The 23278-nt window shown below is 41.0% G+C and overlaps 1 protein-coding gene across 3 annotated transcripts; it reads right to left on the minus strand.

Moving 5' to 3' along the window:
* Positions 1 to 2901: 2901 nt before the first annotated feature.
* Positions 2902 to 20698, minus strand: e2f1.L (E2F transcription factor 1 L homeolog). Of its 3 annotated transcripts, none has more exons than XM_018233872.2 (8): positions 20551 to 20698; positions 19268 to 19808; positions 15010 to 15100; positions 14573 to 14792; positions 13974 to 14123; positions 9306 to 9420; positions 8183 to 8408; positions 2902 to 4341 (listed from the first exon to the last, which is right to left on the minus strand). In XM_018233872.2, the coding sequence occupies exons 2-8, from the start codon at positions 19502 to 19504 to the stop codon at positions 4100 to 4102; spliced, it is 1281 nt and encodes a 426-aa protein (XP_018089361.1). In that variant the 5' UTR covers positions 19505 to 19808; positions 20551 to 20698; the 3' UTR covers positions 2902 to 4099. The 3 variants fall into 3 exon arrangements, with proteins under 3 accessions (XP_018089361.1, XP_018089360.1, NP_001090608.1); XM_018233871.2 differs by having other exon boundaries at positions 19268 to 20000; positions 20551 to 20680; NM_001097139.1 differs by lacking the exon at positions 20551 to 20698 and having other exon boundaries at positions 3467 to 4341; positions 19268 to 19693.
* Between the last annotated feature and the right edge of the window lie 2580 nt (positions 20699 to 23278).

The following is a 23278-nucleotide window of genomic DNA, read 5'->3' on the forward strand; positions in this document are numbered from 1 at the left end:
CCATCTCTGCTTAAAGAAAAAAAAAACATGAAATATACCCAATAAGGCCTAACTGGGTGTCTTCTAATTGAACTATTGGTACTGCATCCAACTACTCAGCACAGTGCAAATTCTGGAAGCAGGCATGCATTTGAGCCTATGATTAAGTGTTGCGAGAACACGAAACGCGTAAGGCTGTTATCCATACTCGTACTTCAATAAAGACCTTTATACTACAGCTGCCTGGAGGATTGCTCGAGTGCCTACACTACAAACAATATGGTGATGTCCGCCCCCCTTTTGCTGAAGGCTCGGGACAGAGCACCTGGGCCTCCTCATATACGTGGGGAGTCTTTTTATAATGCTTTGGCGATATTAGGCATACATTTGAATCAAAATTTAAAGCAAAATGTGTATTTTAATGGGCCGAGAGCAGCACACATCTTAGAAACCAGTGCGTACATGGTAATTTAATTTACATAGGTAAATTATAAAGCAAAGTGGTGCCAATTAATATACAACCTTAAAGGGATACTGTCATGGGAAATTGTTATTTTTTTTTTTCAAAACACATCAGTTAATCGTGCTGCTCCAGCAGAATTCTGCACTGGAATCCGTTTCTCAAAAGAGCAAAGGGATTATTTTTAGATTTAATTTTGAAATCTGACATGGGGCTAGACATATTGTCAGTTTCCGAGCTGCTGATGTGGGAAATGCTGATGTCCCAGATGTGACTTGTGCTCTGATAAACATCAGTCACTTTACTGCTGTACTGCAAGTACTGCCCTCCCTTTCCCCCAGCAACCTAACAACAGAACAATGGGAAGGTAACCAGATAGCAGCTCCCTAACACAAGATAACAGCTGCCTGGTAGATCTAAGAACAGCACTCAATAGTAAAATCCAGGTCCCACTGAGACACATTCAGTTACATTGAGGAGGAGAAACAACAGCCTGCCAGAAAGCAGTTCCATCCTAAAAAAAAGGTGTTCATAAAATTATCCAATTAACTTTTTTTTTCTGAACACCTTTTAACACTATTATGGCTGGATTTGCTTTATCAGACAACATAAGAGTATTGCCCTATGTGAGCTTCCTTCTCTTTTAGATGTCTGCACTGAAATCCATTTCTCAAGAGAGATTTTTTTTTTTATATTTAATTTTGAAATCTGACATGGGGCTAGACATATTGTCAGTTTCCCAGCTGCCCCAGTCATGTGACTTGTGCTCTGATAAACTTCAGTCACTCTTTATTGCAAGTTGGAGTGATTTCGCCCCCCCCCCCCCGCAAGCCTAACAACAGAACAATGGGAAGGTAACCAGATAACAGCTCCTTATTAAAATATAACAGCTGTCTGGTAAATCAAAGGGTCTAGACAAGAGAAGAATCGGGGAGATTGGTCACCAGGCGACAAATCTCTTCTTCTCGGTGACTAATCTCCCCGATCTGCCTTCCACCGGCTAAAATGTAAATTGTTTGGGGGCAGTCACAAGGAGCTTCGCTTTCTGGATAACGGGTTTTCGGGTTTACCAGCACAAAAAAAATGTAAAACTAAAACCAGAGGAATAACTGTTTGAATTATAAAATGAACTGTTCTTCTGTAACTTTACAGTGGCATATCTAACATACAGCAAACCACACAACAGTGTGGGTATGGACACAAGGGGTGTTGTATGTGACCAGCTCCCCATTGCAGCAAGTACATAAATAAAGAGATGGGAAAGGTGTATGGTGTCACTGTGTGGCTGAAGGTGTGAGCCACTCCCACCCCGCCTGATTATATCAGTTAAGCGTAACCATAATTCTTGATTATTTCGATCCACATAAACAGGTCTATAGAATAAATCTGTGTTCATTACTTTAAAGGGATTCAGTCTTGATTATTATGGTTTATTTTTATTTCTAACTTACACTTACATAAATAATTCACTCTATCATTTAAAATTGTATTATTGAACCAACAAATGTATTTTTTTTTTTAGCTGTGATATTGGTGTGGAGGCAGCCATCTTAGTGCATTGTGCCTGATCCTGAGCTTTGAGAAGGAGCCAGCACTTCAGGATGGAACTGCTTTGAGACAGCTATTGTTTCTACCCTTCCCATTGTATTATGCCACAATATGGTTCATGTTTGCAGTGCTAAAATTGAGACATGAGAATTTTGTTACCTAAGCAGCAAAAAAAAAAAAGCGTCTACCATTAGGTGGGGCTAGGGATTTTTAGCATTTTAGCAATGCAAACATATCCTTCAGCAGATTTATCAGATAGTTGCTATCTGGTTAGCTGCCCATTCTTCTGCTGATAGGCTGCTCGTTAGGGGAGAGGGGTGATATTCCAATTTGCAGTGTAGCAGTAAAGCAGGGTTCCCCAACCTTTTTTTTACCCGCGAGCCACATTCAAATGTAAAAAGAGTTGGGGAGCAAAACAAGCATGAAAAAGTCCCTTGGGTGCCAAATAAGGACTGTGATTGGCTATTTGTTATCCCCTGTGTGGACTGGCAGCCTACAGGAGGCTCTACTTGGCACTATACTTAGTTTTTATGCAATTAAAACTCGCTTCCAAGCCCAAAATTCAAAAATAATGGCCTACTTTGAGGCCACCGAGAGAAACATCCAAAGGGTTGGAGAGCAAGATGTTGCTCACGAGCTACTGGTTGGGGGATCACTGCAGTAAAGAGTGACTGCAGTTTATCAGAGCACAAGTCACATGACCAGAGGGCTCCAGGGAAACTGACAGTACGTCTAGCCCCAACTGAAAATCAGATTTCAGTGCAGAATTCTGCTGGCTCAGCACTATTAACTGCTGCATTTTTTATTTTTTTTATTTTTTTTAAAAAAAAGTTTTTCTGCGACAAGAAAACTAGTCTGGAAAATAAGATGTCCACACGAACAGATGCATCGAGTGAGAAGGGGCTCTCGATAACTTGGAGGGATGTAGTCTTGTTTTATTTTATTTCTTGCTTTCTAAATTAAATTGTTACAGCATGCAGTGACACAAGAACAATTAATAACATGATTTTTAAGATCATTTGCTTTAAACCCTTTTTGCTGCAAAAAAGTTTTTTTTTTTATTGGCAGTGAAAATATATTTATTGATAAATTAAGCTAGCTCAATCAAACACACTGATCCTGTTCGTTCTTCACACAGAAATAAAGGCGGAGAAAAAAAAAATTGTCCTCTTTACCATATAAGGTGACCTCACAAATATAAACTCACTTATAAATACTACTTTTGAGTGCAGTTTTTACGTAAAAATGTACACAAACTAACTTTCAGAAAAAGTCCCCCATAAACCTTTTTTTTTTTTTTTGCCAGACACCCCAAATCAAAAAGCTGCACCCTGGTGAATTTTCTGTGATGTACATAACTGCAATGTAACTGGCCGATATAAACAACAGCATGGGAAAAATATGGATTCTATAAAACGATGTATCACACCAGCAAGCTGTTTGCACCGATCGTTCATAGGTTAAAGGAAGGGACAACAATGCTGTTGGGATTTAATAAATTAAAACAAACACATGACAATGGAAACTGCTTCCTCTACAATAATGCACAGGAAAAGCCATTAGGAGGGATTAGAAATAAGAGGTGGCATGAAGCTCTTCATTCAGAAAGCAATTTATCTTAGGAAAAGATGACAAGAAGGTTGTCTGTGCAGAAAGCTATTGCTTGCCAACACACTACAATCCAGCGGTTAGGCCATCAGCAAGCTGTTTGTCTGCTTGCAGGTTCATTATTAAAGTTCCATTTTCTCCTCTGCCCACCCCAAATGGATAGCCCATAAAGCCAACAAATAAACAAAATTATGAGTCATTTTACCCACACACACAACATATGGGCAAATGTAAGTGCTAAAACCAGACTATAACCTCTCTCTCTCTGTGTCTTAATCTTCTGCTGTAACGAGAGGCTTATAATTTATATATAGTGCTTGATTAGTAATACAAATGCATCATCTTTGCAACTGATTTTCTTGCATTACAAACAAAAATTGTTCAAAGGAATGTGGACCACATCTATAGAGCCAGGCATCAGGAGCAGCAATTACTGATTTTGATAAGAGGGGTTGTGCTGCGTGTGCACACACCCCAAAAAAACGCATCCCATTCTGGCGCCATTTACAAATCCAGAGCTGCGAGGCCACTAAAGTCACAGTCAAAGTTGAAAAGTTCAGCTGCACCTTCGCAGGTTTGCAATCCAAAGCTGTACTCCTGTGACGAAGTAGGCGACAGGCTGATGAACTCATTAGGGAGAAGGTCTGGCATAAAATCCCGGTGATGCAGGAGGTCAGAGGGAGAAAGTGGGAGACAATTCAAAGTATAATCAAGAGGTATTTCAGTCTCAGGTGGCAGGAACGGCTCTAGAAAACATGACAATAAGGTTATATACAGACAAATTAGTGGAGGGCTAGAACACAAACAGTAAGCCATGCACAGACTTTGGCTCAGGCCACTATCTATTTTTATCAATCCCTTTGTTCAGTTCAAGGAAACCAATAGCTTCCTGCTTTAGGGCAGAGACATACGCTCAGGAGTTTAGTTGCCGTGAAGAAGAGGAGATTTGTCGCTGGGTGACTAATCTCCCCAAATCTGAGCATACGTCTCTGCTCTAAGGGTCAGGGCACATGCTCAGATATGGGGATGTTACCCCGTGACAAATCTCCTCTTCTTCGGGCCGAATAATCTCCCCGAAATGCTTCCCGCCGCATTCGCAAAATGAAGCGCTCAGAGTGCCATCCCGCCGGCGATCTACATTGTAGCCGGCGGGAGGCAGTTCGGGAAGATTAGTCGCCCAGAAGAGGAGATTTGTCCCGAAATCTGAGCGTGTGCCCTGACCCTTAGGGCCGAGACACACACTCAAGAGATTAGTCGCCCTGAAGAAGAGATTTGTCGCTGGGCGACTAATCTCCCCGAATCGGAGCGTAGGTCTCTGCCCTAAGGATCAGGGCACATGCTCAGATTAGATCTCCCTGAACTGCCTCCTTTCGGGGCGACTTCGGAAAATGAAGCACTCAGAGTGCTATCTCCCGGCAATTTACATTCTAGCAGGCAGGAGACAGTTCGGGGAGATTAGTTGCCCCGAAGAGGAGATTTGTCGCGGGGCGACTAATCTCCCCGAATCTGAGCATGTGTCTCTGCTCTAAACAAAATCTTAAAAATTCACCAATGCTGCTTACCAAAACAACCACTCACCTTGCTGTTATGTTACATACACTCAGATTATTGTATAATATTGCTGCTTAAAAAACACAATGTGCATAAAGCTTCTGACTCCAATTGCAGGGGCAAAGAATATAAGCAAGTAAAATTTTCTCATTGGAAGATAATTTTGAATTGTAAATGGCTGCTGGCCCTAGGAAGCCGTTTTAACAATACAACTGTGATGTTATTGTACTACAGCTCCCAATGCACTTTAACCCTTGACAATGTTAAAGCAGGCTGGAATTTATACTCCAGCAACAATTGTGTCAAGTGTGGTTGAAAAACATTGTTTAGATTACCTCAAAGAGGGGGTTATAGTACAGGTATAGGATCCGTTATCCAGAAAGCTCAGAATTACAGAAAGGCCATCTCCCATAAACTCAATTTTATCCAAATAATCCAAATTTTTTTAAATGATTTCCTTTTTCATAATAATAATAATAATAATAATAATAATAATAATAATAATAATATTACAGTACCATGTAGTTGATCCAAACTAAGATATAATTAATCCTTATTGTAAGCAACACCAGCCTATTCGGCTTATTTAATGTTTACATGAAGGTAGACTTTAGGTATGAAGTTCCAAATTACTGCAAGATCCATTATCCGGAAAATCCCAGGTCCTGAGCATTCTGGATAATAGGTCCCATACCATACAAACACTACATAATCTTTAAAAATGCCAAAATTTGCAGCTGAATATATTCGAGAAAACACAAAAAAAATATGTCAATCCAACTTCCTTCCCTCCAGCAGACAATGGGTGTTGAAACGGACAAGAGCAGCAAGGCTAATATCTCATTCAATGATCAGGTTAATATACAATCTAAACTTTGCACTCGGAAGCTATGGTTAAGGCGCCACACCTGCAGAGAATCGCTTGAGGTGGGCCCTAGGGCTCAACAATCTGATCACAACGCAAAAAATACAGGCGGTCAGACAGAGGACCACGTCCTCGATCCAATGGGATTTTTAAACCTGGCTGATCATAATCTGCCTGATTTTCAGTCAGATATTGATCAGGGGAAGCCCGTCGGAGGGCTCCATACAGTGCCCAATAAGCTACTGACTTAAGCTGGCCATAGACACATAGTGTGTGGATTGTCCTGACATTTAAAAGGCCTGTAAAGGCAAAAAAATTAAATCCCATTTTTACTTTCTTTAAAGAAACCTCTATATCTCCAATATACTTTAATTAAAAAATGTGTAACGTTTTTATAAGAAACCTGACTGTATGCAGTGAAATTCACCCTTTATTTACTGCTGTGGATAGGAATTGTCAGACGGTCCCTAAATGCTCTGCAGGGAAACAATCATACTTATGAACAGCAGGGGGAGCCCTGCCTTACTTCCCAGGCATGCAGAACTTAAGCAGCTTTATTTGTTTCCCTGTAGAGCAGTTGGTGACTGTGTAGAGATTTGTATTGGATTTTATTTTTGCCTTTAAATCCCCTTTTACTGATTCCAACTCCAGCTGCAGGGACAAAGATCATGGAGGCAGATTTAAACAGATAAACTGGGATTCTATTTGGAGGATTATTTTGCTGCAGCCAATGGTTCTGTAGAGTTGGAGAAAGTTTGTATTAAACGATACAAAAACTATAAAATCCACATTCGATTACATGACAACACAGGACCCAGTTCAGCCGGCCTATTCTGATTATTAATCAGTCCTGCTGTATTGGCTTCTGGCAGATATTATTTGACCACACTGAGCATGGGCACAGTCTTGGTCTTGCAAAGATGTTTAACAAAGTTACAAGATGGTGACCCCCTGTGGCCAACTTTGAAAGCATAAATCATTTGTTTGATTAGGCTTGCGGTGCAGTAAGTTCATGTTTATGTTTAGTATACAAAATACAGCATTTCTAGCCTTATTCTAGTTTAGACTTCACTACTTTAATTGTGCCATGGCGATCAGTCGTTCAGTCGATCAGACAGGTTAAAAGATTTAGAACGCCTAACTATATCTCTGCATGAACTGACAATATCAATGGGTGTCTGTCACTACTATTTGTCGGACATAACTTTCGTACGATTGCTGTATGTCAATTAATGGCACGAGCATTGTGCGATTTGTTCCGTTTACTACTTTTATATTATTCCGGTTGGTTGCAGGTCGGAAGATTGGAAAGAAGATTCTTATACGATTAGACTAACCAAGCAGCAAGAACAGGCAGATATGTTTTATAGAGTACTTAGACATTTGTATGGAAACTTTTCTTTGTGTAGAGCATGCCTTTCTAGAGCAGTAATCCTTTGACGTGTTCATGTGCAATTGGGTATCAAATACAAACTGCAAGCCAATGTGTATGCGAATGATTTCAAACCTCTACCTATTTCTGCACATACAAACAAAAAACCCATACATGACCTAAGTAGCATGATGGTATAATACATTGAATTAAAAAATATTAAATCTACAAGAAGACCAATAACAACAAGTGCTAATGATTAGAGCCTTGCAAGTAGCTTCTTTCAACCCCCCTGAAGGGAGTTATGAGAAGCATGCACCGTTTCACCTGTACAAAGCAGAAAATACTCCACTACAGCTTCACATTTGGTATATATAAGATTCTTAACCAGTTGGGACATGACCGCAGTTTGTGTGAATGGATCATATAAACATTCTGTTTCAGGAAGCTGTGTTACTAGTTGTGCTGAAATGTCAATACTTTCCTCTTGGCCATTTCGTAGCCCATCCTTATTTCAGGTATCAGGTGAACACTTGTACTGTGATATACTCCAGTTTGTGGTTACATCTTGCAAAGACACTGCATATATTTGTCATGCAATATAGCACTTATTCTCCTCAAGCAGTCAGCGCAGCCACACATTTACCAATTAGATTATCAATAAAGACAAAACCATCCCTAGATCCCTAGTTAGTGTGTGTCATAAATGTTGGCAATCTGACTGTAAATTCACAAAAGGCACAAATATAATCTCTAGGGATGCTTCAACATATGATTAGGTGCATAATGCATCACTCACCTTGCATGTCAGACAGCAGCCCAAGCCCCATGTCCAGCATAGGGACAGAAGCAGGCAATTCCTCTTTCGGTTGGATAGGCAAGGGCCCTGCTTCGATAATGGACGAGGGTTCTGCTTGGCTAGTTTTTGTGGGACTTGTGACTGGGCTGCACACACCAGAACTGTCATCTGGACAGAGAAATACATCAATAGGTCCCTGTGTGCTTTTTAGAGACATCTGATAAGCCTGTAAACAAGCAAATATATTGATACAAACAGAATACAACAATTTAACTGGAAATCTTAATTTTAGCATTAGTATTGTTTTCAAGGTTTGTTAAAAATCTGTACCTCGATATCTAGTATTTCACATTCCATTGTGTTTACTACCCAGTGAATAACAGAATTGGGCAAGTGCCTGGCACTCCTAACTGGCCTTCAGCACAGTAAATTAATAAAACAATATCCCTGCAGCAATTTATTCAGCGTATGATCCGAGTCCATCCACTACTCTGAATAAATCATTTAACTCAAGGTTTCCCTTTCATTCAGTAACAAATAAAAACAAACACATACAAAAAGTATTGTGGAAGTGATACCTATATTGGCTAACAAAAATACTTTGCAAGCTTTTGTAGAACCAAGGCCCTTTGCCTGACGAAGGGGCCTTGGTGCTCCAAAAGCTTGCAATGTATTTTTATTGTTAATCAGCTGTAACAAATCTCCTCTTCTGCAGGTGACTAATCTCCTGTAAATACTTTTCCACCAGCAAAAAAGTGAATCGCCGGTGGTAAAAACCACGTGTCACTTTAGTCTTTCAAAGTCACCTGAAGCTTACTCTTTGCAACTTTTTTCTCTTCAGTCTTAAGAATTTAATAAAAGTAATGATTTCAATAGATGATGCACTATATGCTACTTGTAAAAGTGTTACTTAGAGATGCAATTTTGGTTTTATCACAACATGTTTGATTATTTGGTCTGCAAGTAGGCCTCTTAATTGGTTGCATACAGAAAACCAAAAACTGCCAGCAAAGGTAAAGGATCTATTATGTGAATGCATACGAGTAAGTCGGTCTAAAGTAAGAATGACCTTTTATATGATCACTTCCTACTCGGCCTTACATCCAGGAACGGAACGTCTTACCTCAGAAGGATCTGAAATACACATATCTGTCTCTGGAGGATACCTCACCACCATAAGCATGCGTTCAGATGGATCTGCAATGCTCCGAAGGTCCTGACAAGTTACATATCCATAAGTGAATAAGTGGGTGTCAAGGATAAACAAAGGAATCACTTCAAATCACATAGACTAGAATTGCTTAATTACAACAGCACAACTACCCCAAAATTTACCATATACAAAAAAAAAGGTACTAGTACACTAGTATACAAAGAATGCTGCTTGTTAAGGCAAGCAATGTTTTGTACATGCATACGTCTTCATAATTATTACAAGAAAAATGAGACAATAGATGCAAAGCACTGTGCCCATCAAGTTCAAACCTTCCAAATGAACCCCAGTGCACATCTATACACTTACATATATTGCTTGTTCAAGAAATGATCAAAGCCACCAACAGAATATGCCATCACCTCCGGCACAATCTCACTGCCCTCAGGTGCGCTACTTCAACTGAAAGTTCTGCTCCTCTTGTCTAAAAAGCCAGCCTCTCTAGTGCTTGTTTTCTTTGGAGAAAAATATCCCCGTTCATCTTTCTATAATGTCCTCTAATGTACTTGTAAAGTGTACAAGGTGCAACAACTTCCAGATCCATATGAAATTTTGGGTTTATGTTAAGAATTAAATTGAAGGAAGACCTCAGCACCAAAAAAAAAAAAAAAACTTTTACCAATGTCTCTGTTGCTCAGCTTCTCCCAGTCAAAGTTGAGGTTGACAATATCTGGCCTTTTAATGTACTAAACTGAAACTCTACCAGAACAGTTTAAGGATTTAGAGTATTTTCATCTTTGGATAAAACAAACATATGGATCTTAGCAACTTACTCTCCCAAATTTAGATCCTTTAGATATGATCTCTTACATCTCCAGGCCATCAAAGGAAGATGTTTGTGATTCTGAATCTGCACTGAGCATTTAAATTTAAAAGTGGCTTCTTTACTCTGAAAAGCAGAAGAAACCATGGCCATTATGGGGTGCATCAGTGGGATTGCATCTGCTCTGTCTCTTGAGCACTCTCCAGAGGAAAAAAAAAAAACATTCAGCCAAGTCCACCATTACCAGACTGCTTTTAGGTTTTCCTTCCCATGAAGGTGGACCACCATTAGGTAGAACCAACTTACTGACTACTGATATAATGGTATACTGATAAATTTCTTTAAGAAACTGCCATTGTGCTCTCTGTTATGACATTTACTCTCTCGCTGCCTTTTATTCCAGAATATTTCTGTGCTCCAGCTGCCTTCTCTCATAAATGGGCCCCAAGCCTACACCTGAAGCATCTGTAGTTAACACCAGTCATTCTGTATCCTTTAGGGCACTACACAGATTAAGTGGAATTATTCACACCTGTAAACCCCTGCATTGTTCACCTATTCAAACCTCAGACAGTACTGTACATCTTAGAGTGGTCCTGACAAGGTTTTCCGTTCTCCTGTTCTTCTCTGCCTGCCCTGCTCTACATTACCTGTATCTGTGTCATACTCTGCTTGCCCTACACTGACTTATGGAGGATAGCCTAGTGGAGGGTTGTTAGCATTTAGAAAAAGTTGTTAGCAGGGTCCTTAAGGTGTTTCATCGTCTTGCGCTGGGGGTTGAGGTAGTATCCGCAGGGGAGGAGGGGGCACATGGTTTAATATACAAGTCATGGGTCATATCCCTGCGGTAAGCACCAACCATTTGGGGCTGTTTTGGAGTGCTACCGCCATCAATATGGTACGAAAAGGGCTTGTGTTAAAGTGGTTGTGGTTTAAAAATAGAGTGGACAACACTTGCTTCCATCATGTAACTTCACACGCAGTTTCATATTTTTCAGAAAAAAAGAACTGTAGAAACCCCAAGTGCCGTCTTGCCCATATCACACAGAGCTTCGTCTCTTGAACTCCCTCTTTCAACTTTCAATTCCTGGCTAAAGCGAGACTGACTAGATTTGGACTTGTCTGGAAGCGTGCTTAAAGAACCTGGAGGGACTATTGTAATAATGTTGTTATTTTACTTTATTATCCATCCAGGGGCTTAAAACCCCTGGAGCTTGAAGGTATGGACTTCCACTCTGTTTTGGAACTTGCCATGATTAAAATGTTGTTAAGGGAATGATAAACTGCTATACCCTCCTTCCTGTTCTGCAATAAAAGAGTCAAAAACAACTTTGCAAAGCCTCTGTTGGAGACAAGGAGACTGAAAGAAAGACACCTGAACTGCACGTGTAAGTCACCTAGTGAGAAGCTCAGAAACTTTGTGTTCTACTGCAATTTGCACATGTAAATAGCCATCCATCAGATCAGGACTCCATTTCGAATTTCTTTGCCTCCAAAAACGTTTAGTCTTCTTTATTCTTGAATATAAACCATTGAACTTTTCTTGGGGGCTATTCTATTGCCCTTGAAGAAAAAAAGCTGGGCCATATACACCTGGTCTACTTTTCTGCATGACTCTGAAACTTTGAAAGTAGAATGGACGGAGTAATCTTTTTTGGGAACTGAATGCAGTTCTAGGAGAAAAACGGTTTCCACTGTATTGAGTACTTAAATGAACCTGGCCCAGACCTGGGAAAATTCAGAAAATCTGCCGCTACCATGTTCTGGGCTTGAACATTCTCATTGATGTGAGGAAGTCAAAGGTCCTGTAGAAATAACATCTGACCTTCTTGAAGCAGTCTTGTCCCTTTGACAATAAGATCTCCAGGTGTACTGTTTAGAATACGCTTTGCCTGGATTGTACCAGCTCTCAGATCTCTCTTTATGTTTATTATAGGCTTAGAGTCATAGTGGATTTTTTGTCTTCTCTTGCATAAGTACACCACTTCTGCCACCTTTTAAATGAAAACATTTCCCTTAAAATTTAAAATTTACATTTCATTGCAGTATAAAAGGTTCAAAGCCAAAGAGCTAATCTGGCTACTACTAAAGGTGGCCATACACGGAGACATCCGCTCGTTTGGCGACGTCGCCAAACAAGCGTATCTCTCCCCAATATACCCACCTTGAGGTGGGCAATATCGGGCCCAACGATCGGATCCTAACGGTGGCTTTACGGGCGATCGGATCTCGGGACCGCATCAACGAACAGATGCAGCCGCGATCCGACGGGATTTTTAGTCCCATCCGATCGAGATCTGTCCGACTTTCGGCCAGATCTCGATTGGGGAAGCCCGTCGGGGGGCCCCATACACGGGCCAATAAGCAGCTTTTATCGGCCCATGTATGGCCACCTTAACAGAGCCATAGATTTTACCGAAAAAATTTTTTTGCATAACCAATGAGGATTCCAAAATGATATCTGACCAATTTACAGTCTGCCTACAGTTTCAACAGCCTCAAGAAATTGCATTACTAAATTCAGATCATACATTTAGGGCTGGTTTACAAGCAGCCACCGCTGCACCAGACGTTCCTAAATCGAAATTATTTTTCTTTTGCATTGGCTGAGCACAGCCGCATCATCTACCAGTAAGGTAGATCTCTCAGCAAGCCTCACCACTGGCACATCCACCTTCAGGGAAGAATTGTGTTCATCAAAGGGATATTTCTTGTTAAACTTCCTCGCATCCGAATCAATCCCTCCTTCAGAGAAGCCCTGGAGAGCTTAATATAAATCCTTAATAAACAGATGAATGTCCTGGATGGAATCTTCCATGATGGCAGCCCAAAAGGTTTCTAAAGGCTGCAATCTTACCCTTGGCATGGACAAAAAAGGGGGCAGAAGGGAAAGCAAAACCTTAAAACCTATTGGCAGAAGTCCTGTCTGCTAGCCTGCAGGGGAGTTTAACCTATTGGTTAATGCTGTCCGTGGGTGACTGTGGGAAATGTTCAGGGAGCTGTAACCAAACTATATATCAAGGGTAGATTACCTACTCGAAACAAGTCTAAGGTTCTAAGTATACTTGAAAACATTTTACCACTTATCGGAGTGGCTTCTTCAGTTCAGTTCAACAGAGGTAGGGAACAACACAGAATTTGCATTACAGAATGTCCGCAGGCACACCAGGTCACAGCTACCCCTTGCTTCCATTCACATACCCCATTGTTCTGTAAATCTGAAATGTTATGTTGTAGGGTACATACATTATTGGAAATATGAATTGTGAAACTGCAGGTAACAATGTCAAAGCAGCATTGTACATTGCTGTCGCAAGCCCCCTCCTCTGTAGAGGACAACAATTCAGGTTTAAATGCCTGGGTATTCTCTAACACTCAGCTGAACTGAAAAAGCCACTCGAGTGAGTGGAAACATTTTTAGAAGATATTTAAGAACTGCCCTTCCTCAGCTACCCTGATATGTTTCCTAGGATATAAAGCCTGAAGTGAACTTAGGAGGATGTCAACACTCTGAGCGAGGAGAAAAAGCAAGAGGGATCTTTTGCAAACATTCTTGTACACTCTGCAGACACAAACTAGCGCTACATTAAAATCACTAATGCTTTTTGAGGTCCATGCCTCGTCATCCTAAAGATTTCCTATACTCAGTCTCTGATACACATGACTATACAGAAGAGTAAATTGCCATGCATAAAAGCATAACTTCATATTCACAGATCTATTTTGGGGATGAAAATGAGTCTATATAATTTTCCTTTAAAGTAGCTTCTTGAAAAGTCACAAATACAATACTTAGACAAAAACTAAAAGGATATTCATGACTCTCATCTTCTTTAAACAATTTCAACTGAGTGTTGCACATGTGAATAAGTTCATCTAACTGCTTCTCTTGGTCCTCTAAATTCTGGCACTCCTTCGACACACTCTGGTATCTGCTGCTGAATTCCACAGATGATGTATACCCTCTGAAACAAATCAAACTTTAAGAAAGCAAAAAAAAAAAAAAAAAACAACAATACAAATACAAGATACATGTTTTGTTTGACAGCTAACTATTAAAATGTAACAAGCTCCCTGGAAGAAGGGCTCCTTATGCACGCCACTAAATATGGCCACCTGTACTGGGAGCTTCCTCCTGGAGCGAGTGGCCTATAGCTTGCGAGGGCATTTTTTTAAAAAAAAATTATATACATTTTAATACACAAGAGCCATGAATATCCTGTAAATTATATCTTTATAAACGGTGCTTGGTGATGTCATCAGTTATAATCTGAGCGAAGCAATGTCATTATCAATTCAGGTCTTTGTACTATATAGGACTAGTTGTAACAGTGATAAGAAGGAGAGAAAGAAGACTAAAAACATGTAATATACATCAGAGAAAGAGTATGTGGAAAAGGAAGCAGACACTCACAGCCATTGTATGTGGTTTTTGGATTTTTTAGCGATTAAGTTGATTCCTTCTAATACATTGGTTATGTCGTATATTCTCCTTTTCTGCACATTCAGCACCTGAGCAGCCCAGTTCAGATCCACTACTCCATCTGGAGACTGGCTTAGCAGTTCCAGAAAACGTTTGGTTGTAAGATGCAGGGATGTATCATACCGAGACCGCTCGCCTGGGGATTTCACGGCTACAAACACGAGGTAAGAAAAATAAATAAATGTATTAATATAACAATTCAGGTAAAATATACACAGAACTAGTCATAAGCTGAAATTTGGTCATACAATGAACTAAAAATTATTATGTGTGGAATATGTTAAAGCACGATTATCAGCCGATAAAACAGGAGTGGGAGTACTTCACCTACACAGCATTTGCTATGCATATTACACATTTAAACTGACCTTTCAGAGGTCTTTTGCCCTTCCCACGGGGAGTCTGTAGTCCATCTTGACTATATCTGGATACAGTTTCCAAATCTAACTTCCTCTTCACCTGAAAAGAAAAACCATGTTACCATGTAAGACTACCAGGCAATATGATTGACAGCGGAGATTTTTTTAATACATTTAGAAGAGGTATGGATGTTTCAATAAAAAAAATGTTTGGGTTTCGCTTTTAATTTAAAATGGAGAATTGTTGGGGGTTGACTGGAAACCCACTTTCTTAATGTTACCATGATAATTACATTTATTTCAACATGATGTGATCACTTTACTGTATGATGATGATGACTGGTCTCGACAATGGCTGTATACCCCCCCCCCAAACACACGCCTTCTTCCCCATCTTTGTTATTATAAACTCAACAGAAAGAGTTTCTGTTAAAAAGGAGAATTATTCACACTCTTACAACTGGTGTGTTTGCGGCAGAAAATCTACAATTGTTTATATAAACAAGCTGCTGTGTAGCCATGGGGGCAGCCATTCAAAGCTTAAAAAGGAGAAAAAGCACAGAATACTCAACAGATAAGCTCTATAGTATACAATGGGAGTCTTCAAAACATTTCTGTGATCCATTGTGTATCCTGTGCATGAATGGCTGCCTTGTTTATATAAACTATAATAGTAGCAAACACCAGTTTTACCAGTGCAGGGCAACAGTACTTGTCACTCTTTTTTGGCGTTAAGTGATTCCTATACTTATTCTCATAAAAGTACAACGGAAGCCCTTTAGGTCCCTAATTGGGTGTCTGTAGCCTTTTTAAAAGGAGAGTGCAGATAATAGACCTAACTACTATATTTAGATTTAGGCTACCGTCATGGCAAGTCCATCCTACCTCAAATATGAAGGAAAAAAAAAATAAACCTTATTCATCATGTTAGTATATTGTCTGTTTACAGCACTTAAAGGGGCAGCACACTGGTTCAGTAAATATGGCTTGTACTGAACACACCTTTTGCCTATTCTTTTAATTTAAGGAAATATCTACAGTTTTTGAACTCGTTCTAAACAGAGCAAAATGTAAAAATGAAACGCATGCCAAATTATACTTCCAGATCCCAAAGAGCAAAGTCAAAAAGACCAGCAGTCCACTGAGAAGCCTCTTAACAACCAGCTGCTCTTTATCTAAAAAGATAACAGGCTGCAGCAAGCGAAAGGGGGGGGGGGTTATATAGAGAGCAGATCTTTCATTATTAAAACATTTAAGTATGTTCAGCACAAGCCCGATTCATTACAATGCTGAAAAATGGGGTATCCCTTGAACGGTGTACCATCACAAAATAACTTTTATAAGCAAGGCAAATAACTTATAACCACAAAAATTTAGGTTCAGGAACACATTTTACTTTTAGGGTACAACTCCACTTTTCGCCGGATCGCCGCATGGCGACAAAACGCACGTGACAAGTCGGATGGAGACGCAGGAGTCAAGATTCTAATTGGACTGAATGAAAAGCCGCAGGTGAAAACTACATTACATCCGCCACGACTGTCGGATGTGGACGCAAAAAGCAGCATCTTCATCAGTTGGACCGTGTAGTTGTTACCTCCGACTTTTCATTCAGTCCAGTTATATCTTGACGTGTGCGACTCCATCCGACTTATCGTCGTGGCGTCAATCTGACAAAAAGCCCTTGTGGAGTTCTACCGCTAAGGTTTAAAGTTTGATATGCTGGGGTTGGAAATGGATTCGCCTCTAAACTGAAATCGCATCTCTGGAGAAAAATACAACGTGCAACGAATTGCTGGAATGGGAAATATTGTCAACATTAAAGGGCAACTGTTGACCTAAAATTTTTCCCCTAGCAAAGGTGCCGGCTAATGGAGCTCACACTCCAGTTGGGGGCAACAGTAGTTTCTTTTGAAAAAAAATCATGATCTCCCGGTGCAAGTAGCCATGTTGTGCAGTGGGCTTACGCATAATGAGAAAGTTGCGACTGACTCATTTGTGTGCCCCAACATGGTCACTCGAACAGAGAGCTCAATTAGCCAGCAACTTTGGTGAGGAATATTTTATGGTAACAGGTGCCCTTTAAGGCACACAAGGTTTCCCTACGCTTAAGTTTCAGCAAGTACAGAAAAGCTTAATACCTGTCCACTCTAGCCTTCAGATCAAAGGAAACTGCCTGTGACTGCTCGGGGCATGTTGCAAAGAGGGATATGGAGCATTTCAGATGGTGTAGAAACATCATGTGTATCATGGTGGACTTTAAAGTGACATTTACGGTTGACATGACTGATGCTCATGTTCATATTACAGTGGTCCTAGTGGAGGCTTTTCCTTTAAACTGCTCCCTTATGGTTTAACAGCTGTTCAGTAAATTTTCCCACCCCAACCCATACTGGTTTCCCAAGTCAGGAGCGTAGGAGGGAAATTCCAACAACCCATCTGTCTGGTTTACCCAATGATTGGGATAGGCTAAAATGATGCTCGTTTGTTAACTCTTTCTGTGCATGTTACAACCGGCATCAAAGAATTCCTAAGATGCACAGCTTTTGAAAGGTGAACAAAACAAACCCTGCATCTGCCGTACATACAGTAGGAGCTTGATGAACATGCAACGACAGTATGAGTGCAAAATACAGATGGCAGGATTTAGTAAAGGTATGGGACCGGTTATCCAGAATGCTGGGGAACTGGGGTTTTCTGGATAACGCATACCTTAAAGGGCATCTGTTGGGCAAAATTATCCCCAAACAGAGGTGCCGGCTAATAGAGCCGGCACTCCAGTTGGGGGTAAGAGTAGTTTTTGGTTTTTTTTCTTTTAAACTGCCCCCCTCCAGCGCTAGGACACCCACACTGGGAGGTTGTTTCCAGTGCACTTGTACCGGGAGCTCCTGGTGCAAGTGTTTTAGCGCTGGCGGCGGGCAATTTTTAAAAGTAAAACTACCGTCACCCCCAACCGCACCTTTGGTTGGGATAACGTTTAATAATCCATTAATAAGGAATTCCCTTCTGATTGCTGGTTAAAAAAAAAAAAAAAAAAAAACAGCTCAGAAAAAAAGTATTCATTCATTTTAGAATGGTCAATGGTAGCAACCTTTGTTAAATAGTTTATTTGCTTTTTCCAGCATAAACATGGGGATCACTAACCCCAGTAGCCAACCAAAACAATTTTTCTGTTAGGATACAAATTATTACATTTAACTTGTGTTTCTATTCAGGCACTCTTCTATTCATATTCCTGTCTCTCATTCAAAGCACTACTTGGCTGCTAGGGTAATTTGGACCCTAGCAATTAAGAGAATTGTGGGCATTCCAAACTGGGGAGTTGCTGAGCAAACAGCTAAATCATTCAGAAACCACAAATAAAAAAATAAAAAAAAAACAATTATAAGTTCAAGAACCTCTCTCTATACTAAAAGTGAAAAGGTGAACAATCCTTTCTATAAAAACACTCGCACTTTGCCATTTAGCAGACACCATATTTACAAACAATACTTGTAACATTAGGGATGCACCAAATCCAGGATTCGGTTCGGGATTCTGCCTTTTTCAGCATGGTTCGCATTTGGCCGAATTGAATCCGGAAAATCACGTGTCTTCACACACACCAGGAAATCAAACTTTTTTTTTTTTTTAACCACTAGCTGTGCATGAAGTTCTCTTTCCTCCTTGTGTACCTAATTTAAATATGCAAATTAGGGTTTGGATTTGATTCAGTATTCTACCGAATCCTAAAAATGTGAATTTGGTGCATCTCTAATAAGACACACTTCTCACCACGATATCGTAAAATAAGCAATGCACCAATTCCAACAAATGTACAATTACTATAGTTGGTGCATATCAAGGATGTGTTTTTTCATTTAGTTACATGATAATGCTGCTTTATTGTTAGGAATGTACAAGGCTAGGCAGGTGTACGGATGTCTCATTTAGATACTACATTTTTCTCTTTCAGGCCAAGATCTATTTCAGTGCATACCTGCAAACCTCACTGTTACACATATGTATGCACACATAGCATGCATATTTGTGCTTACTGGTGAGGTTGCCTAATTCTACAGCAATGCTCTAGAATGACACCCTTATTTACTGCAACTGAGAGGAGCACTTTAAACACAATATACAAGAGAAAAAAAGGAACAACCCATAATTACAACTTAACTGCTGCTGCAGCAGGTCAAAGGGGAAAGAACACTTCATTTTACAAAGTTACACACACAAGGTCATTTTTAATTATTTTTTTTTTTTACATAAAATAAAGAGTTACCGGTGGGCGTCCAAGAGCGGGCCTCTGAGCAGTATACGACGTGGAAGGACCCTGAGGGGTGGTAAAGAGCATCAACTCTGCCTCACTGAGACCAGGGTTTCCAGCAGCTTCAGCAGGGACATCAGGGGTGGATATAATAACAATCTGCTGTTCAGCCACCTGGAAGGTTCCAGCTTCCCAGAGAGCCCCCAAATCTCCTTCATTGCAGCTGTAAGTCACCCCAAACTCCTGGGACATGGTCAGATGATGAAATGCATCTTAACATCAATAGTTCCCATAACAGAAGAATAACAGCTGATAACACTAGTGGGCCCTAAGCTTTAATTGAACAACCCCCCTTGGGTTGGATCACAGGGAAAATGAATGTGGGTACGCAGGTGAAGAAAGAGTTTGCAAAAAAACATCATGGAAGATCCAGATTCAGATCCAGTCCCAAAATAAACGCCGTTTCCAAAAGTAGGAAAAAATGGTTTTCCAAACTGCTAAGATCTTTAAAACCAACTGACTTTGTGCTTGGTCATTCACAGAGAAGAGGCTGCACCTGTAAAGAAATGATCACAATGTTGGTGGCTTCTGATAAGCAAACTTAGTGGAGGAGGAGGAGGTTTGCAAAGTCTTGTCATTTAGGATCTTCTTGTCGCAATACGTTAAGCTCTTTGCATCCGCCGACAGCAATTCGAAGCCCAAAATTCAGCGTACAAAAGGGGCAGTGGAAAAACTTAACAAAAATTCACTATTTTTGTCAGAACAAAAAAAAAAAAAAAAAACACGCCATTAATTACAAGTGCACAGAACAAAACATGCTAGAATGCAAGTGAACTGAATTAAAGGGGCCACTGAAATTGCTCCTAAGAAAATGCACCGCATTAAATAAAGCAGCGCAGGGCATTTAAAGGACCCCAAAAAAAAAGACTTCCAAAAAAATAAAACAATCTGATCTAAGTACAGGAGACACACTGGGGTGAAAGCAGTGCAGGAAATATGAAATACTCATAAATATGGGGCTGAAGTGATTGAACAAATCCAAAGCAAAGGCTTAAATAGAAAGAAGTAGAAAAAGCTAGTAAAGTCCATAAAGGTGCAGAAAGGCATGTACTGATAGGGGGGCTGCAGGGATAACTCAGTGTGATGTGGTTGCCTCCTATAAAAGGCTTATTATTGAGTCAAGTCCTGAGGTACCACACAAACACACACACAAACACGCACACACAAAAAGTCATTGATTCCGGTTGGCCAGGCGGCGTCACGGAAGTCCTGGAAGTGCAAGCAGCAGCCACCCTCACCGGTGGTCGGTTCGTCCCTGCTGCACCCAGACTTGCTATTGTTTTCGCCTCCCAGCTGATCCCCCGGTCTCCCTCAGCTCGCCTATTTGCGCGCCAATTCCTTTTTTGCCGCGAAATCATCCACAACGTCAGCGGCGGCGCGCCATTGGCCACGGCGGAAACGCCGGGCGTGCCTTATTGGCTGGATGGTGTTTGGAAGGCGCTGGCGGGAAAGAGAAGAATTGACAGAGCGGTGGCACAACCAATCAGAATGGCTAAAAAAGGAAACAAGAGATGTGATTGGTTAGGATACGTAAGGTATAGGCGGGGCTGACAGTGTAACAGGAAAAATATAATTTCACAGAGAGCTTTCAAAGACAAATAGAGATGGATGAATGGGAAGAGTTGTTTGTTAGTGAATGAGCTGGGGGGGGGGGGTAGCAAATCTAAATATCACATTCCTTCCTAAAATGCCTTGGCCTTATGCCCGGAAGAACAGGGAAACTCATATAAGTGATCAATTAGGGGCTCCATAAAACTTCTTTCATTCCTGATTCCCAGTTATAAACATCATTAAACAGAAATAAAGATATTATTTGAATATGTCTCCCCTTTCATGTTGTATATTTTAGTTTTTGTAGGCAAATGTGAACTAAGTGAAAATGCGCCCTCAGACTTTTTGTAATGTGTCAAATATAACTCCGACCCCTGACACTAAATAAAGCTGCGTCCTTTCCACTGTGGGTCAGTGCTCTGCTTTAAAAACAAACAGGCTGGGTGCCTTACAGTACATCATTGTGCCATTAAGTGATGTTTCTGAGGCAAAATGTTGCCGCTCTGCAGTGTGTTTACTTATACCTCCCAATATTTAAGACATAAAAAGAGGGACACAACCTTGATTCCATTCAGGAAGTGTAATCATTGCAGCATGCTCTGGGCGGCTAAGTGGCAGATGAGATTTAATGTTGATAAATATAAGGTCAAGCACCACTTATACCCTAAATGGAACTGTAGTGTACTACTAGCAGGGCCGGAACTAGGGGTAGTCAGAAGAGGCACATGCCTAGGGGGCGCAACGAAGAGGAGGCACCAAGCAAGTACCTCTTCTTTATCCTACCCCTGGTCTGGACCCTTTCTCTCCCACCGGCACTCTCCAGTGCAGCTCTGTATGTGCTCTCCCCCCCCTCCAAGAATTGCAAAATTGGGCATGCATGCGCAGTACCGGACGTGCTCACATGCGCACTCGAGAGCGTGCAGCCAATGGGGGCAAAGTGGCTGGCCGGGTTGCCTTGGGCGCCCGGCTGGCTTGGCCCAGCCTGACTACTAGGTATAGTATATCCAAAATGGAGAAGGACCTGGAGATAATAAACAAGGTTTTAAGCTGCATTAAATGGGGCAGAGATTTGAAGGAGTAGAGGGTATTTTTTCCACCTTAAAGGAGAATAAACCCCCCGTAATGTTAAGTCCCCACTGGCCCCTCTCCGTTAGCCCCCCTCCCTGCATCCCCTCTGCACAGTCTTACCCCAGAATTCTGTCCCTTTTTGAAATAGTGACCGCACATGCAGAGTGAGAGCAGCAGAGCTAATGGGCGTCATCTTCTTCTCTTCGAAAATCTTTGTGTCTTCTTCCTCCCCTTCAGCAATTACCGACTCTTTCGGCACATGTGCAGTTGTCGCGTACTGGAAGATTGCTCCAACTGCGCATGCGCCATTATGCCGCTCACTTCATGAACTTTACCGAAGAGAAGAAGATGGCGCCCGTGAGCTCTGCTGCGCTCACTCTGCATGTGCAGTCACTATGTCAAGAGTGGACAGAATTCCGAGGTAAGACTGTGCAGAGGGGAGGCAGGAAAGGAGGCCAACGGATGGGGGGCCAGTGGGGACTTAACATCGCGGGGGGTTTAGTTCTCCTAAAGGTGGAAAAAATACCCTCTACTCCTTCAAATCTACCTATTTTTTGGTGTTACTGTTCCTTTAAAAAGCCCTGGTAAGGCCCCATCTAGAATATACAGTGCATTTTTGGTCTCCAGTGCTCATACAGGATATCATTGAATTAGTGAGAGTTCATAGGCCAACTAAGTTGGTGAAGAGTATGGAAAGTCTTAGTTATGAAGAAAGACTGGCCAATTTGGGGTTGTTTACACTGGAGAAGAGGTGGTTCATATATTAATCTCTCTAATGCTGTATTTTACCAGTAAGTCCTTCCAGCAGACACAAGGACATCCAATCTAATTAGAAGAAAGGAGGTTCCATTTAAATATTTGGAAAGACCTGTGAAGTGGAGGAATTATTTCCCTGAAGTGGTTGTACTGGCAGATACATTAGACAGCTTCAAGAAGGGGGTTGGATGGCTTATTAGTAAGTGGGGAAATTCAAGGTGATTAAAAATAGTTCTTAGTACAAGCTGATCCAGGGATTGGTCCATTTGCCATCTTGGAGTCAGGAAGGGAATTTTGTCCACCTATTATGTTACTATGTAACTTATGTGATAGGAACGGCAGTGAAATTCTGACATCCTATTCAATATGTGCTTATTAAATTATTTGTATAGAAACAACAAGCTTAGACACAGCTATTTATTCCTTGCAAGTGAACATTTATTGTGCCATCCCACACAATATCTTTGTTTCAGGGCACAACCACCTTTATTGAGTGACACAGAGCCTCATTCTAAAGTGAACTTCGCCTTAAAGTAAGGCAAAGCAGCAGGCCCGGTCTTGCAACGGTTCGATTCTGACAAATGCCGGAGA

The sequence above is a fragment of the Xenopus laevis genome, chromosome 9_10L (genome assembly GCF_017654675.1).
Source record: "Xenopus laevis strain J_2021 chromosome 9_10L, Xenopus_laevis_v10.1, whole genome shotgun sequence".
NCBI classification, from domain to species: Eukaryota; Metazoa; Chordata; class Amphibia; order Anura; family Pipidae; genus Xenopus; species Xenopus laevis.